General features: G+C 38.3%; 1 protein-coding gene and 1 long non-coding RNA gene across 6 annotated transcripts in view; one reads left to right on the forward strand and one right to left on the reverse strand.

Moving 5' to 3' along the window:
- Window positions 1-3,640, reverse strand: part of LOC107053275 — a 42,152-nt gene extending 38,512 nt beyond the window's left edge. The window contains exons 1-3 of the long non-coding RNA XR_005859692.2: window positions 3,180-3,640; window positions 656-797; window positions 50-144 (exon numbers count right to left, since the gene is read on the reverse strand). This is a non-coding gene — a long non-coding RNA (uncharacterized LOC107053275). The remainder of the gene's footprint in view (window positions 1-49; window positions 145-655; window positions 798-3,179) is intronic.
- RAP1GDS1 (Rap1 GTPase-GDP dissociation stimulator 1) overlaps window positions 1-17,031 on the forward strand; it is an 89,179-nt gene that overhangs the window by 38,774 nt on the left and 33,374 nt on the right. For 4 of the 5 annotated variants that reach the window (XM_046940155.1, XM_046940156.1, NM_001031150.3 and 1 more), the window contains exons 3-4: window positions 7,995-8,117; window positions 10,764-10,889. In XM_046940155.1, coding sequence (XP_046796111.1) covers window positions 7,995-8,117; window positions 10,764-10,889 — 249 coding nt within the window. Of the gene's footprint in view, window positions 1-7,994; window positions 8,179-10,763; window positions 10,890-17,031 lie in introns of those variants that run through there. The other variant, XM_046940158.1, reaches the window with a different exon arrangement.

Raw genomic sequence — 17,031 nt, forward strand, 5'->3', positions numbered from 1 at the left:
TGTAAAGATAAAAATTCTGAAAGAAAACCATCCAATTAAATGCAGGTACCTGAGTGGTGATGGATGCTGAATCTTCATAATTCCCACTGCCTTCTGCAGCAGCTGTTCACACTCAGAATTTCTACTGATTTTGCTCAGTTACTGCTGCACAAATGTTCAGAAGAGAGTAGAATTAGTACAAGAAATAAAAAGAAAGGTCATGATTCTGCCAGCATTTGCCAATATTCTTACCTTTAAGGGCAAATTCTTATGTACTATTTGTTCCATTGAACCTGAGTTATACTTGTATAAAGTTAGGTGCATATGTTGCTCCGAAAGTAATGCCTCCATTTTATTTCCATAAAAACAGCTACAAAAAGCACAATAACACTATTTTATAGAGCAAATTCTCAGCTACATTTTTTTTTTTTTTCCTTTCTCCCCCCACCATAGTCACCACTGTTAGCCAGTCCATGAGGACTCTTCATTTCATGGTATAAGAGTTGTGCCTGGCTATCCGGAACGTAGCTTGTCTTTCGTGGCACTCTCACTGCTGCTGAAGCACACCACCACACCACCCACTGCCTCACTGTGCTCACATCCACTCTTGGGGCTCCATATTCAGCAAGCATCAGTGAGTGCTATTTTTTCCATGTAGAGGAATTCAGCAACACACCTTTGCTTCATGTGCACTCCCATGTCAGATGCTATTGTGTCAGACTGCCCCTCTGCTGCCATCTGTCACACGGCAATGGGATGTAATGGAATTGGTTGGGAAGGTCCAGCCTCTGCTGCCATACCACCGACATCTGCCTCTGCTGTGAGACAACATAATAACATAGGAGGCATTACTTTCAGAGCAGCCCTTGTGGATGACCGAGCACTTAGAACACTTGGATATAAAGCGAGTGCAGCTTCTTTTTCAATTCCTTTGTTTTGCAGCACCATCAGTCTTGATTCCTATATGACAGTAGGTGCCAAGAAAAGTATTCTTTCTTCAAAGGTATATTTCTAGTTTTTTCTCAGTACACTGTCTTTGCTGAGCATCCTATAAACCTGGTCTTCGAGATGAGGAATATAATGCAATAAAAAGTAAAGCAAAAAGCATAACATAAGCACTCAGCATTTACAGCTGAATTACATTTTACATCTATATTAGCAGAAAATAATATAACATTTAGCATAATTAGGGGTATTTCGCACAAGAAATGACATTTTGATTGGCCTGTAAGCATAAAATCAGTTGTGTGTTTACATAGAGGATAAGTCTAGGAGGTAGCGGATTACAGAGGAAGAAATTTGACAGGAGCATTTACATAGAGTGAGTTTTGATGAGAAAATGAAAATGGTACATACAACTCTGAGGAAGAAGGTTTTATATTCTGCTACAGAAGACTTGGAGAAGATGAAGACTGTCTTAGAACAGATGCGGTTTCTACTGGCTAAAACATTCCTTTGCCACACTACCTGACATCACATCCCTCAGAAAGTAACATTACCCAGCAAAAACGTCTTACTTATTTTTCTAGCTTTTGGCAGAATAAGGTTTTAGAATAGCTGCATCAGCAGTAGAAGTTTGTTAGTAGGGAAACTGTCAAGCTGAAATGGCCACATCTTAGACTTATGTACTGAGACAAGCTAGAATCTAGTCTGCCTTGGTTGCAGATGATCTCTTGTGGCAGAGCCAGAGGTTCAAATCTAATTGGGCCAGCTCAGCCAGTTAAGCTCATTGAAGTCCATTAAGTTTACCCGATAGGACTTATATCTTACATATATAGGACTTAAAGTCAAACGCTTTTCTGAAAACTGAGGATCCTGATGGATATTTTGTAAGGGAGTTTTGTCTCAAATATTGTGTTATAAATTGTTCCTTCTTGCTACAGATGCTTGTTGCATCTTAGCTCATGAAACTGTGTGTTTTCATGGCACTGTATAACACTTAATGCAGAAATGTTTCATCACAAATGCTGTGTATTATATATTATTACGATATACATATTTAATTTTGACATACTAAATCAAAGCAACTGCTTTTTATTGGACTGTCTCCCAGTAAACTGGCTTTGCTTAATGATACTGAATGGTAATCACTGCTGCTTAGTGGGGTTATATTTTACATAAATTCCTCTTAATAGTGATGTGTATTGTTAGTGCCAAATAGTTAAATGATGTTTATCCAAGTGTTAAATTCCAAGGGCTATTCATTGAATATACAGTGTGCCAAATAAAGACTAAGTGTGAAATATTTTTTCTTCTCAGAAGGCTTCAGTGAACGGTAGTTTCAGGTAATAGAATATAAAAATTTCTTTTTAGATTACATTTTTGAAGTGCAGTGCAGAAGCAATGGAAAAAGCCTGTTCTTTAATAAAAAAGAAAAAAGAAAAAAGAAAGGTATTTAGGGAGCGTGTAATACACCATTTTAGGTCTGAAATTTCATTCTTAGCTTTGGCTCAGTCCCTTATGACTTACAAATATGATTTCTTTTTAGATTAAGCTTTTCCTTAAGCTGCTTTGGCAACAAAACTTTTTTGTAACATCAGTGGCTAAGAAAAAAAAAAGCTTTCTGTGTAAGCAATTGCCCAGTAAGCACTGGGGAGAATTTTTCAGTAGGCATTTGATCTTGTTTGAGAGCACTCTTACGAGATTGCTTTAAAGGAATATGAAACATTTCCTGCATATATAATGGACAGCTTTCAAATCTGATTTCATTTTTGAACTAAACTAAATGTGGAAAAAGGATTTTACACTATGGCCCTCGTATTTTTGTTACACAGACTGAAAAACTAAATGCTTAAGGTTTTACCCAAGGTCCTGTAATAAACCCAGTAGGTACAAGTAGTGTAGGAGGCAGATTAAAATGTCCACACAGGCTGAGTACAAAACACAGAATCGCTCATGGATGACATTTGTACTAATATGTCAGACAATGAAGAAGGTAACTAAGGCACTCATTATCAAACTATTTAAGGAACTGGGCTGCTAAAGTTACTTCCTGCAGAAAGGTGGACGGGGAGAATTAAGAGCTCAAATAAATCCACCAAACCACATGTCTGGGTGCTAAACTAGATCCAGTTCAGGATAAGAGAATCCTAGCTGCTTAATTTTAATATTCTGCCTTGTGCTGTGAAGCACCCATGGAAGTTATAATGCGCATATTTCTTCATGGAAGGCAAAGCTGGCGTGTATGTTTATTAACTTACTTCATTGGTACCTGCAACAGGCTGCTCAAGGCATGAATCTCATCCTCCAATTCACTTTTATTCTTTGGATACTGGTTCTGGAGAATTTAATCAGCAGGAATCATGCAGCTAGCTGGTTGGTGAATCTCTCTCTCCATCTGTCCTTCCTTCCTTGTTAGAGCTGAGATTTTAATTACCAACATCTGTGCACTATCTCCGTCTCTTCATTAAAAATAAGAGCTGAAGTTGCCCTGTTGCTGCTGCTGTAGACAGAACAGAGCAAACACCATGATAAAAGTGTTCATACAGCTGACGGAGAATCCTCCCTCCCTCTTAGGGGTCTAAATTTGAAGGATGTGTGAGCGAGCAGATTATATTTATGAGGAGGAGCTGCCAACAGAGGATATATTTATGCATTTAATTATATATATATATTTTTTTTCTGTAAAAAAAAATAAATTAATTGGAATGGTCTTTTTGGCTCCTTTCTCTGTGATGTATACCTTTTTGCAGGAGATCACATCATTTGTTTTCCAGAGGCTCTACACAGTCTACTTTTTGTGTTCATTTAGTCAGACCAAAATCTCCATTCTGTGGTACGGAAAAAAGCAGCAGGAGGGCTACAGGAAAGCAGTATACCATGTCAGCATCAATACCTACTCTTAGTCACATGAACATTTTTTCTTTTTTCTTTAGTGGACAGAGGACATACCAGTTAGAAATACATCCTTGCTCCCTTCATTCTGCCCTGTGAGAGAGCCAATGAAAGGTTCCTTTCCCATTATATACGCGGCTCATGATTATTTATTCATATGTTCATCCTCCTCTTTCTGATGAGAGCACATGTGGGAGGGACATTATAAAGCCACGGTAGTTTTCTACGGTGGTTTCTGGAGGTTTACAAAACATCTCTTCAGCTAGGAACACATACATTTTTCAAAAGAGTACACTGCAAACACGGTTGGCTTAATAAAAAGGACACTGATGGAGCTGCTCGTTTACAGTTCTTTCCTCATGTAAAGCTCCATGTATTGGAATAGCCTTCACTTATATTGGGTTATTTTATACTCTTTTTCTGCTGGAACGAGAAATTGTATGCACCAAAAAAAAAAAAAAAAAACATGTAGGAGTGCAACTTAAACTCATTGTTCAAAGGAACTGTGTACTAATATTTTTTCTGCTGCTAGTGAGTATGAAGTAGTGGTATTTGTAACAGATGAGCCTTTTCCTTCCTGCTCCCTGCCTTTTCTTTCACTTGGAGATGAAGAAAATGATGCAGAGATGAGAAAAGAGTGAGACAGAGAGGAGCAAAATTTAACAGGAAATAGAGCCAAGAGGGGAGAGCATACAATCTAATTGGATTTTTTTCCTGTAATGATTTCTGGTACTTAATTAAGCACTCTGATAGCCCCGGTGCTCAGCTCTCCAGCTCTGATCTATGGCATTAAAGAATTTCCTGCTCACACCCTTTATTATTCTGACTTCAGGCGCTGCAAAAACCATGAAAAGCAAAGATATTGACATTTTAATCACACTGTTATGACATTAGTAAGATTTTGGCACCGTGTGATCTAACATATTCTTCATCTTGATATCCAGTGATAGAAAGAGACATCCAAAGCTGCAGGTTTGACCTTAGGGCTTTTTCCCCCAATTATGCTGCCATGGCACAGCACTATACTGTACTGTGTGCAAAAGGACTCTTTCTAAAGTAGCATTATCACAGCCCTACAGTTCCTTTCCTTCAAGATAAGAGCAGTAGGTACTCTGTGGGTGGGTTGTGAATGCAGGTTGAAAATCAGGCTTTAAAGGAAAGCAGATGGAATCTGGACATGTATTTATAGCAAAAGGATTTTTTGAGGTGCGGCACCCTAATATCAGGCACCCTACAGTGTCCAGGTTTCCTTAGCACAGAAACTGAACAAAGTTGTGAGGAAGTGCAGTTCTGCTGAAGGAGTTAAAATGGCAGCTTGTTAATACATCATTAACATCAGCTATAATTCCCTTTTTCACCATTACAGAAAGTATAAAAGGAGATTACGTGGCAGACGTTTTGTCTAGATCTCACTTGCTCCTGTGGAAACATTTGATTTTACATGTCTCAGCTACCGTTGACAATACATTGAAACAATTCAAAAGATGACACCTGAAATAAGATTCCAAAATAATATAGCCTCAAATGATTTACTAGGAAGCCCAGAATGAAGCTAGCATGCAGCAGATACGCATCTTTTGCAAATATTACCTCTTTCTTGCATACGCAGAGAAACAGAAAAGCAGGCCTTCTCCAGTCCATGAAGAGAAGAAAGGGAAGAATTCAGGGGTGCCTGTGCTAAGGCCATTTCCAATTCTTGCCAAACCCCCGTCTTAAAACCTCCAATCTGTTATTTTCTTCTACAGACATATGTTTGAAGAGTTAATACCTGAAATGCAAATGTGCAGTAGACTCCTCAGTCAAGTGAAACAATTGCTGAAGATCTTCACTTGGATGTCCTAGTTTCCACAAGGCGTGTCCATGTATCGTTTGCTTGTCATTAAGTCCTCCTTCTTTAAGAAAAATACAAGAGCAAAAAAGCTAGATATAACAAAGCAGTTTAAAGTTTATATATAAGCCAACTTGCTCCAATTAAAATACCCTTCCTTCTGTAAGTATTTCAAAAGCCCTCCAAAAAAAGGCTGTTTCTGTACCTAAATTGTCTTTAATAAGAAATGAATTAGTATATTTCAGCGCATTGTAACTAGCAAAATTCTGATGTTGGTGCTCAGCCAGAACCAGTGGGATGTTGGTTTTGTGAAGGGGAGAGTGTATACAGGTGTGGTTCCTGTAATGCTCAAGATTTAACAGAAAAAAAAAGAAAAGAAAATAGATGTGAATGTTCTGTTTTCATCTACGTGATACCGGGTAGCTGATATCCCAATTTCCAACAGGTCTGTTAAGCACTGTTTTTTTTGTTGATATGCACTTACTTATCAGAATAAAATAAATCAGAGCCTATCTGCTACACACACCTGGCCTGGAGAAGCACTTCATTTTATTTTCCCATTTCTTGCAGGAAAAAATTTGTTCCAGTTGTGTAATTTATCTTTTGTGCAGTAATAAGGCCATCAAACTACAGTTCATAAAATAAGACTGTATGTCTCAGCAGCATGGTAGAGAAAAATGCATTAATGTCTCCTGCCCACTAACTGTGGTTAAAATCACATGGGCTACAGATACCTACATTTCTGTCCTTTCAATTTTGAACTCAAGGGAGAGTCATCTCTTCTTTAACAGACTGTGTCTGGAACAGTCTGTAATATTGACACGATTTCTCTGAATTCAAACTTTCATTTTTATTTTCACATATCCATGGGAGAACATACCTAACAACGTGTACGCTAATGTCAGAACTTGAAAAGGCTTCCATATTAGTCAGAAGTTCTTTTACAGTGGATCTTCTGAGAGGAGTTCTCAATGCATGTTAAAAAATCACAGTTGACTAGATTGCAAACAGATCAATAACAACTAGTATGTTGAAATTAATCAATCTTTGTTTTATACCTAATCTGTTGGTAATCAGATGTCATCACCATATCACAGCTGGGTGGTCCAAACCAGAGACTAACATCCCAAGAGAACACAACAAATACAGAGCTCAGGCAGATTTGCAAGCCAAACTTGAATTCTCCCCATCTAATCCATATTCTGTCACCTAGACATCCCTGGCTCCTGGCCAGTGAAGCACGTATGTACCATATTGTAAGCCACTGAGCCAACGAGAGTGACCTCTGCCAGGGTGAGCCCAAGCGGCTCTCCTGCGCTCAAAGCATGGGTTATCTTGGAGGCCAAAAGGCAATGGCAGCGCTGAGAACAGGAATAGGAGGGAAGAGGAGGACAGAGGAGATGGTGAGCTCAATGACGTGCTGTTAACTATTTGCAGGTGAAGCACAGCCTAGAAATGATTGCAGACTACTACTCTAGATGATTCCCTGGTCTTCTGTGCTGCATTCTGAAGTGGTAGCTACCATCTAATAATCTATCACCCTAATATTTAACTCAAAACCACAAACTATTTGAAAGCATTTGCAAGACAGGTTTTAGTATCCAGTACCTGATCTTTTACTGTAGTGAATCAGCGATCATTTACAGTTTGTACTGAGCTGCTGGCTAGTAATATGATGTGGGGTCTTTACTATGGAGCAACTGCACAATTCCTTCTGTAAAACAGGCAGAAAGAGGAAATGATTTGTTCTGAAATCTGCAATCTGAGGTGTTATTTTTCCCTTTCCCTTCTACTGGGACTGCGCTGGAGTTATCATAGCCTAGCAAAGTAACACAGAAGATACACATATGGAGTATGTAGTATAAGTGAGGTCTAGACTAGGATCTGCTTAGCTCTCCTTCTTCTCCAGTTTCTGATTCCTGTGCTGCATTACACACTGAGCCCTCAGATGTTGGGATTTCCCCATGAGTCTTCGAATGTTTTCCATAACTATACATTTCAGAGCACCATTCCTTGATTTTTACACAGTACTTCAGGCTGCTGCATATCGTATCACTACATGGCCTTTAATCTTTCTCCCTGTCTCTCCAGTCGTGGCTCAGTGCATGCATGAGTGTGTTTGTATATTTACTTATAAGCAGTCACCCTATAAAGAGATTCTGAATGGCAAAGTATAAAGTTCTATGAATGCATCCTACAAAGCAAAGGTGATCACTGAAATATGTCTGCTTTGTGTATACAAGAAAGGAATAACTTTGAGAATTACATCTGAGAAGACTTACAGTATTTTTCTTCCTTCTGCTCCTCCAAGCGAGCTGATGCTCATGTCATTTTTGTGTCATTTGTTTTTCAGATATGGAGACAAGTGAAAAAATCCAGAAAAGTGGAGTTCTTCAGGTGTTTGCGAGTCTGTTGATGCCACAGTCTTCCTGCACAGCAAAAGTAGCTAACATCATAGCAGAAGTAGCCAGAAATGGTGAGGTTTTCTACAAGAACTTTTCTGCTGGAACATCTTCAGTTTTTCACCTCACTTGTCAGTATGTTTTACTTCATTTATGTTTTCATTTTGTAGATTAGACATCTTTCATATCTCTCCTTCTCACTTTTTGTTTTTGTTGTGTCAAATTTTGTTTCTCAATACAATCAAAACAGCATTTGGCTGCTGGAATATTTTTAGTCCTTACTTTCATGCTATTTAGTTTTTAAGGTAATCAGTCGTATATGTTATTGGACAGAAATAGCATGCCCTTGGCTTTTTGAAATGCACAAAGAAGAAAAGATGTGCATCATTTGGGCATACTGCTACATGTAGCACGCACAGTCACAGCAGTAGTATATATAAATGACCACCTATAGTCATTTGTCTTTCGAGTGTGAGCACGCTGAAGGCTCAGATGCATTTGCTACCTGGAGTTTCTCTTCCCAGCCTTTAAACCCTTTTTCTGAGGTTTTATCCTCTTCTTTGCCAGACTTAGGAATAAGAAAACCATCTTCACAGTCTGCAGTACTACAAAACAATTAAATCCCTCTTTTAAAGTCTTGTCCTCCATTGGTTTATGTTACTCTGTCCTTCAGTGATTCTCCTCCTAACTTTTTAAGTGATTCTTCAGTGTTTCCTTCAAAGGATCTGCTTTGTTTCCCCTCCAGGTTAGTGAAAACCTAAATGACTCTGCTCTGGGTTACCTTCTTTTTCATCTGTTACTTCTGTGCAAATATATTTGCAGTTTTACTACATACCTGTGAGACAGCAACAGATTTTTGCCATGTATGGCACCACTGCTTTTACTTCATACCTTTACATGACCTTGATAAATATAAGCTTCCTCAGCATATTGCCTATTTTTTTTTTTTTTTTCTGAATGGGAGACTGAAAGCTTCTGTTGACTCCAGATTGAGGGATTGCAGAGAAAGGGTTTCTTACCCCTTCTCACTGCTCAAGTAAGACCCTAAGCAGCAGCACAGACCGATCTAGATCTTCTAAGGGTAGAACAAGTTTCTATTTCCTCTCACAGATCAGAAGTTAAAAAATTATATGATTGATGATGTAGAGACTATGATAAAGTAGTGAGTATAAAACAAAATGATGCAGGGAGAAGCCGAGGAGTGGAAAAGAGCTTTCATTGGCAATTAAGAGAGTAAGAAGTCAAGGGGACAGAGGAGACAGAGGGGAGAAAGTAATATGTTAAGTAAATAAACATTGAGATAGATAAGAAAGTGAGTGATAAGAAAGAAATAGATAAAAAGTTACAAGGACATCCAATCTGGTAACGATAAGTGATACTATCACCACTTCGGCCATCTCATTTATCACAGTACAGTATCTGTCTACAGTTTTTCAAATTTTAGTATTTTAGGGGAGGGGGTCAGTTTTGCTGACTACCATCTTCTGTTAGACCTGTGCAAATATTAAGATGTTGCTTCATCTGCTTGGTGATACACCAATGTGTATCAGCACAGGAGGATTGCTCATCTCCATGACAAGTACTTATTTAGCTAAAACAATACTACACGATTAACTACAAAAGGTACAAATTTCTATAGTAAAGAAACATCGAAGTATGTTTTAATAGGCACAACAAAGAAAATATCTGAAGGGTTTTGTACTTTTATGAATTCTTTGAGGTCTCAGCTTTTGGGATTCTGTCGATCCAAAGTCAGAAAAGCTTTCTCATCTCTTTGTCTAAGGACTGTACATCCTAGTTCATTCATTATATATGACTAAGCAACACAAAAGTAAACTGGTTGTGAAAGATCCAAGATAGTCCAGGATCAAGAAGAGGTAATTTGCAATTCACAACAAATCAAAAATGTACTGACCTTTTGCCTACTACAGTGCTACATCTCCCACAGTGCCGCAAAGTAAACTACTCAGTTTGCACTAGTGTTTGAGTGGCTGCCTCTGTAAACTTCCCTTGTAAAAAGAACAGCACAGTGCCTGCCTAACGATAGATCTTCCTGGAGACCACTATCCAGATTATTTCAGGATAACTGTCTACCTGTGACTTGCACAGATTGAAGAGAATTCTTTGGTTTCCTGGCACTGAGGGACATAGCAGGAAAGAAGGACAGAAACACCCAGTAGATGGGTCCTTTACTTTTCCTCCCAGGAGGAAAGGCTTACATAAATCCCTCTTGTATTTCTTATTCCTTACCTTCAAAATAAAGAACCTTTTCCTTAGCTTTATTTCATTTTATTTTTTTCTAAAGCAGAAACTTCAGGGGAGTTCTGTGGGAATAAAGGGTAAACAATGCTGCTTCTATTGGATAGTTCGAATCATCTCTTGTGTAAATCAGTAGTTTAATTTACGTTTACTTTGAGTGGAGAAAAAGGATGTTCTTTTCAGCATTTCTTTATGATTGTAAAAACACACTCAGCCAGAGCTCTGTTAAATTAGTTTCCATGGTAGTCAATTAAATATTCTTAATTCCTTCTAAATTAACAAGTAATGGAAACAACATATGCCCAAATCCTGATGTTGAGTTTGTTCTTTAGAAACTTGCACGCAAACTTGCATTGTTTGTCTGTACTCTTACAAAAGGCCCCATTGCAATGCCAGGGTAACTAGAATGGAAGAAACTGAAAACAGAAGGCTTTCTTTAACAGGTATTTCATTGTTTGCAGAATTTATGCGGAACCCATGTGTGGATGCTGGGTTGATCCCTCCTTTGGTGCAGATGTTAAACTGCAAAGATCAGGAAGTATTGCTGCAAACAGGACGTGCCCTGGGCAATATATGCTACGATAGCCGTAAGTGTTGAAATATGCTGAATTTTGCAGATGATGTTGGTAGAGGGAGGGAAACGTTGAGGGAATTTACATTGTCTACCGGCATTCATTTTCCTCTTTTCTAGATTTTTATTTACTATACAACTATTCTGATTCCATGGAATAATTGTACATCGCATTTGCATTATGCCTTTGTGACACTAAGAATAAAAAAAACTGCTATGATATCATGATACAACTGGATATAAGATCAGAAAAGATTTATGGGCTTCAGGGCTTTTTTTGTTTTAAACATAAGGAACAAGCTTTCCAGAGAGTGTAAGTGCTACATACGCAGTGACCTGAATGGCTAATTATTCTCAAATAGGCTCACAGGGGAAAAGTCAGAGTGAGAAGGGAATATTCATAACTTGCCAGTCTCAGAGCTGTGCAGAGCTACACATGTGGCTGAGAGGGAAGCTTCAGCTATGTTGCTGATTCTCAGAATACTTAAGTGGCCAATCAATTGCACCAAGATTACATGTGGTTAATTTTGATAGTCAGGACTTGGGGATTGGTGACAACTTTTAGGTTTTTTGTGGTCAAAATAAATTTGGAATTGCCACACAATAGCAAATTGCAATGCAGATGTGACTCCATGTGTGGATTGCACGCATGGACACATGTTTTGCAGAAACAAACCTGTGTTTCGAAAACGATATCTCTGTATTCACATGAAGTAATTAGAAGCCTATGGATGTCTGCAGATGGGAAGTGAAATGGAATCGCATAAGCATTTTATTATCTTCAGATTCAATGTTTTATTTCACATTGCAAGAAGTTTTCTTTGTGGTATATTTTGCATTTGCTAACAGTTTCTGCTGTTGTGAATTACTGTCTGTTTCAAAACAGGAATTATCAGTAGCGTCTTTCTTACAAGTTTTTCAATCTAGTTCGGAAATTTGCATTTTATCTTGTTTGAAATTACTTTGTCTCTGACCTCAGGGAAGCTCATCAGATTTTCCATGCTGGCGTTTTCATTTACAGACAGCTACTGCTTCAGGATGATAATGCTTAATTCTTCCATTTAGGGTTTTATTTAAGGGGACCAATCAACTGAACACCCGCTCCTCTGTGGAAACTTCCAGAAGAAACTATTGAGCTTTCTATAATGTTTTCCTTACTAAATTTTATTTCAGGGTCCTATGTGATATAAAACTCAGTCCCAGGTTGCAGTGGCTTATTTTGTGTTAGTAAAATCTATGTAACTACTCATGCCATTCTCATTCAACCCACATTTTTACATTAAATCTAATTAAGTAAACATGAAAATGGTTTTCAAGTATCAGGTAATGTGGACTGCTTCTTGCTTTTACAGTGCAGGACTTACACGGCACAGAAAAGCTGTACTATATGCCTTATGTTGCTCTTCTGTGGAGCAGAAACCTACAGTACACAGTGATATGTTCTGTATGCCATGTATAGCTGCAGTCCTGTCGGACAGTCACAGCCCTCCCTGTGCATTTAAATAAGAATCACAAACAAGCTGTAAGAAAATGCCACAAAAATCAAACTAGCATCTCTGATTTAAGTGGAAGAGGTTATTCACGGAACTTATTTATCACATCCACCCCATCCTGCTTTGTTTTGGTTGTTATCTTAAAGTGTAATGATTCTATAGTTAACTTATCCTAGAATCTTATTGAAGACAAGTACTTTAAATATGCTTATTAAAATAAAATCTAGTATATTCTCATTTATGACTTATTTTTATATAAATTACTTTTCCCTAACAAAGATATTTAATATATAACAAAGACAAGATGTGGAGGACAGTATTTCTAATCACAGACATTATGTATAGATCGTCTTTTTCTTTGCAGCTGAGACAAAAGCAGATGTTACATTTCTGATAACTGGGACTGGCAGAGAAACCTGAAATATCTCAGGAACTCTATTTTACCATAAGCATGACTGGTTTTTCACTTCCATAGCCCCTACAATTATAGCCTGCAATAATGGAAAACGTTCTTCAGGTCCTAAATCAGTGCTAGGCTAAAAGTCTGAAATCAAGCCCATATTGAACAGCTCATAGCAACATTTCTATTTACTGGAAGCCCCAAATATCCTCTATTTCATCTCAGCAAGCATATATCATTTTGTTTAGTGACAAAAGAAGCTAATAAAGTCTTTGTTTTGGAGGGAAATCTGTACAGTGCAGGTTGAAAGCTATGAGTGAAGTGTTTTTTTCCTTTGGGGAAAGTCCCAGCAGAACAACCATGCAGAGAAGGACAATTCCCTAATAATTTGCTCTTGATAAAATGAAAATGACACTGTTTCTCAGATTTCCTGCATGAAGGCAAGGCCATTTCCACATAAGTTCAGGAGTGATTACTCCTGAAACACTGCTGTCTTGGGAGAGGTATTCCTTGCTAAATCCAAATGCTCAGGTTTAATATCCTTCCACAAAGAAACAGGGGAATTACACACCTGCTGGCCAGAGAGCATACTGAAAGATTTCCTTACTGAAAACATGAAGTGGAAGCTGTTACTTAGTGATGGATTCTCTTCTCCATTATATTTGGGGTAACATGCACTGTGTTATCATCTGGGTGATCCTCAGCTTTAAGCCCCTAGAATAATGCTGAATAAACTCTTTGAGAAGAAAAAAAAAAACCAACAGAATAAAACGCATTTCATAAACAATTAAAGAGAAAAAATAGGCCAAATTTATCCCAAGCAGCCATGAGAGCATCCTTTTTAAAGCATTTATGTTGTGAAGAGATCTGCTTTATGTGAGTCTCTGAACATCAGCAATACAGGCAAATCTAACTGCAAAGTAGAGTAGAAGAAAGTATTGTTAGTTCTGATGAGGCTTCTTGTCTCCCAGCCTTCCTCTCATAAGCATAGATGAAACAACTGAGACAGCCAGAAAGATTTTAACTCAGGAGCAGTCACACTATGCAAACTGTTTCATGCTGTCCTACAGTTTAAGAACAGATACATTACTGCATGTTCCTGTAGAGTCTGTAACTGTTCTAAATGCTTTATCTAGTTATGCCACATACACCTTGTTCCCCAAATCTTGGTCAAAGCAGGAAGTGCAAAGCAAAGAAGTGGAGGTGTGATTTCTTCATTCTCCCACCTGCTTTCTCTCCCACTACATCTGCAGCCTATACTGAATACAGTCACTTGAACTTCTGTATACCCAGGCAATGGATTCCACAGCCTCACTCAGGAACAGAATTTTGTCTGAACTTTATTACTAGATGGAGAAATCCTAGCCCACTCATTCCTTTCAACCACAAGTTACTTTTTGCTTATAAGCAAAGCTAAATTCTTATGCGCTGTCTAGTCAGAATACAAGGCCTGTCTTTGTAGTTGTTTTGCCACTCTTTCTCCATGAAATAAATCAAAGCTACCTTCCTACTGTCCTACTTTCCAAAAAGCCCATGCCATTCTTCCCAGTGCTGTTTAGATGTCTAGGTCTTATAGGTATAATAGAGCATACCTTCAGAAGTCCAAAAGGTCCCCCCTACATCTTGAGATGTAGATGTTGCATATGAAACCATCTCCACTGATTGAGAAAGGTATTTAACATAACATGATTCTTGCTACAAAAACCAAGATCTGCATGAGCATGCATGAGAAATACTCTAGTTTTGAACTGATCGGTTGACAAACTACTTTCCCATGTTTTTATACATTGAGCACACTGTAGAAACTACTGTAATTGTAATATTACGGTGATAATTATAAGAGGCGGTGAAAAGCTAGGATATTCAGAGCCTGATTTGTAAACCACACAGACCAGAATGAGTAACTCACATTGACTTCAGTTGAGGCAGGATCTTACCCATTAAGAAATAATTCCTTCTTGCTGTTCAGAACATCTATATATTCTGAAAGCTTTCACAGTGAAATAAACCCTCCACATACCTTATAAGAGAAATGAAAAAAATCCCATCCTGCACTTCCATAAAATTAATATTAATGGTGGAGCTTAGAGACCTCTTCAGGGTTTCTCAAATCAATTGCTATTTGCTCCATTCATTTCCTTGTTTCTTCACAAAACTACCACAATGCATACATGTTTTCACCAACCATACTTCATGATATAAACAGCTATAGAAGGGAAAAGAAATTAAAAATGCCAACTTGTTCTGCAAGTGCTGTCTTCTGGCAGCTGCTTTTCTACCTTTTCTGCAGGATATGCACCAAATCCTTTTCTTATTTCCCAAGTCATACATTTCTGTCGACCTAGTCATACTGCATTGATGGCAAGACCCCTGCTATATTTCACCTACGTGGCCTCTCACGTAGACCCAAATCCATCTTGATCCCACCCTTAACATTAGACCACGAACATTATGCCACCTCTTAAGTTAAAAAGAACTTGGATGCTATATATTCTGTATACTCAGCTGCCCACCCTAGAAGGGTGTACACACCTCTTGCAGAAGGAAGGCTATTTACAAAAAACACGAAACTACTCAACTGTACAGTTTCATACATCTTTCAGAAGACAAGTTTAATTTCAGGACCTAAAGCTGAAAACCAGACACTTAAGAATTAAACATACTGGAAACACATCAAATTCATTCTTCTTCAAAAAAATGGCATAGCCTTTCATAGTGCCATATGGAAAAACAGCAGAATCCTAAAATGCAAGTGTTGATAATAGCACTCTACTGGCTAATTATTTTTATGAAAGTCACCCTGATTCATGCAGCGAGGCAGCATCTTACCATAATCTTTCACTTTTCTTTGTATCAGATCCTAACAAATGCAAATACCACCTACTAATCAAGCAGTATCGTGAAACTGAGACCAAAGGTTGTAACTCATTGCTTGAGAATTGATTGTTTACAGAGGTGTCAAATTCTAATTTTCATAGTACAGCAATACTGTATTACCTCTAGACCTGTCCTCTCTAAGGTATGTCTGAATCTTAGAAAACTATGCTGTATTTTTTTAAGCTAGAAGTCCCTGATAATGCAGTATTTTTTCCAAGCCTCAGCAGAACAAGCATTGCATCAGCTAGAAACCAAGTATACCATATGCATGCCAACAGATACTTTCACAGTAATATTTAGTACTTATCAGCAATTAGTCACGAATGTTCTTAGGAAGCTATTAAACAATATAATGTTAATTTATGGCTGTCTAAAATGGAATCAGAATGAATCTTCCCAGAGCACTGGAAAGAGCCATTTGAAGGGTGATAAAAACATGAATTCTCCTTCTAAGGCTATTACTCTTTTCAAACTTATATTCTACATGTTGACCCTACTGAAACAGTGACCAAATTCTTACGACTTAAGCCAAAACTTAAAAGCAGCCCACGTAAGAAAGGTAAATTAATAAATGCAATTTACCACATATTTGCAACTTCTTCACGTCTTTAAGAGGATTATATGAGACTGATTTTCTTGCATTTAAAAGAATTCAGGTATAAAGAGTCCTGTATATTTTCTGCAACGCTGTTTTTTTTTTTTTCCCTCTTCCTTATTTTTTCCAGGAAGATTATTTGAATACGTAGATCAGTATTCTGTCAGTACAGGAACCAAGACTATAAAAGTAACTGAGAAACAATGCAGATTTTTTCCAGTTCTTTACTTTCTTTCCCTCCTGCATCTCATTCACAGACTTTAAAGTTTGTGCCTTACTCACGTTCCAACATCCCCCTTAGTCCTGAGGCTGCTGCTCATTTCATCAGTTGTCCAGCCAGCAGAATGGCCTGAGGAGCCAGGGTGGATGTGAGTAGGTTATCTAGAGCTGCACCCACTTCCTTGCAAAGGAGTTACTTACCTGAGATGGTGTCCAGTTCATTTATCAATCACATGGCCTCCTGAGTGTGGGCTGTTCTGCGGTCACCGTGTGTTCCTCGTTGCCCTCAAATTAAATCAGTCAGCTGCCTTCGCAAAGGAGGTAAAAGATTTCCTAAAACAGAACACCTTGGTGGTCTTTCCCAAGCTGAATCCCTTGAAATTGAAGCATCTCCTACAGTCACCAGGCTGAATACTGCTCCCTGAAGTTGCTTTAGAAGGCCAGATCTTCTCGCTCCCTACACTTGCATACTGTGGGGCAAGGGCAAGACTAGCCCCAAACCCAGGACTCTCCTCAGCTTTTCCCAGGGCCACTCATTTCCTCACTACTCTGAGAAAGTTTTTTCCTTCCCAGG

The sequence above is a fragment of the Gallus gallus genome, chromosome 4 (assembly GCF_016699485.2).
Source record: "Gallus gallus isolate bGalGal1 chromosome 4, bGalGal1.mat.broiler.GRCg7b, whole genome shotgun sequence".
Taxonomy (NCBI): Eukaryota; Metazoa; Chordata; class Aves; order Galliformes; family Phasianidae; genus Gallus; species Gallus gallus.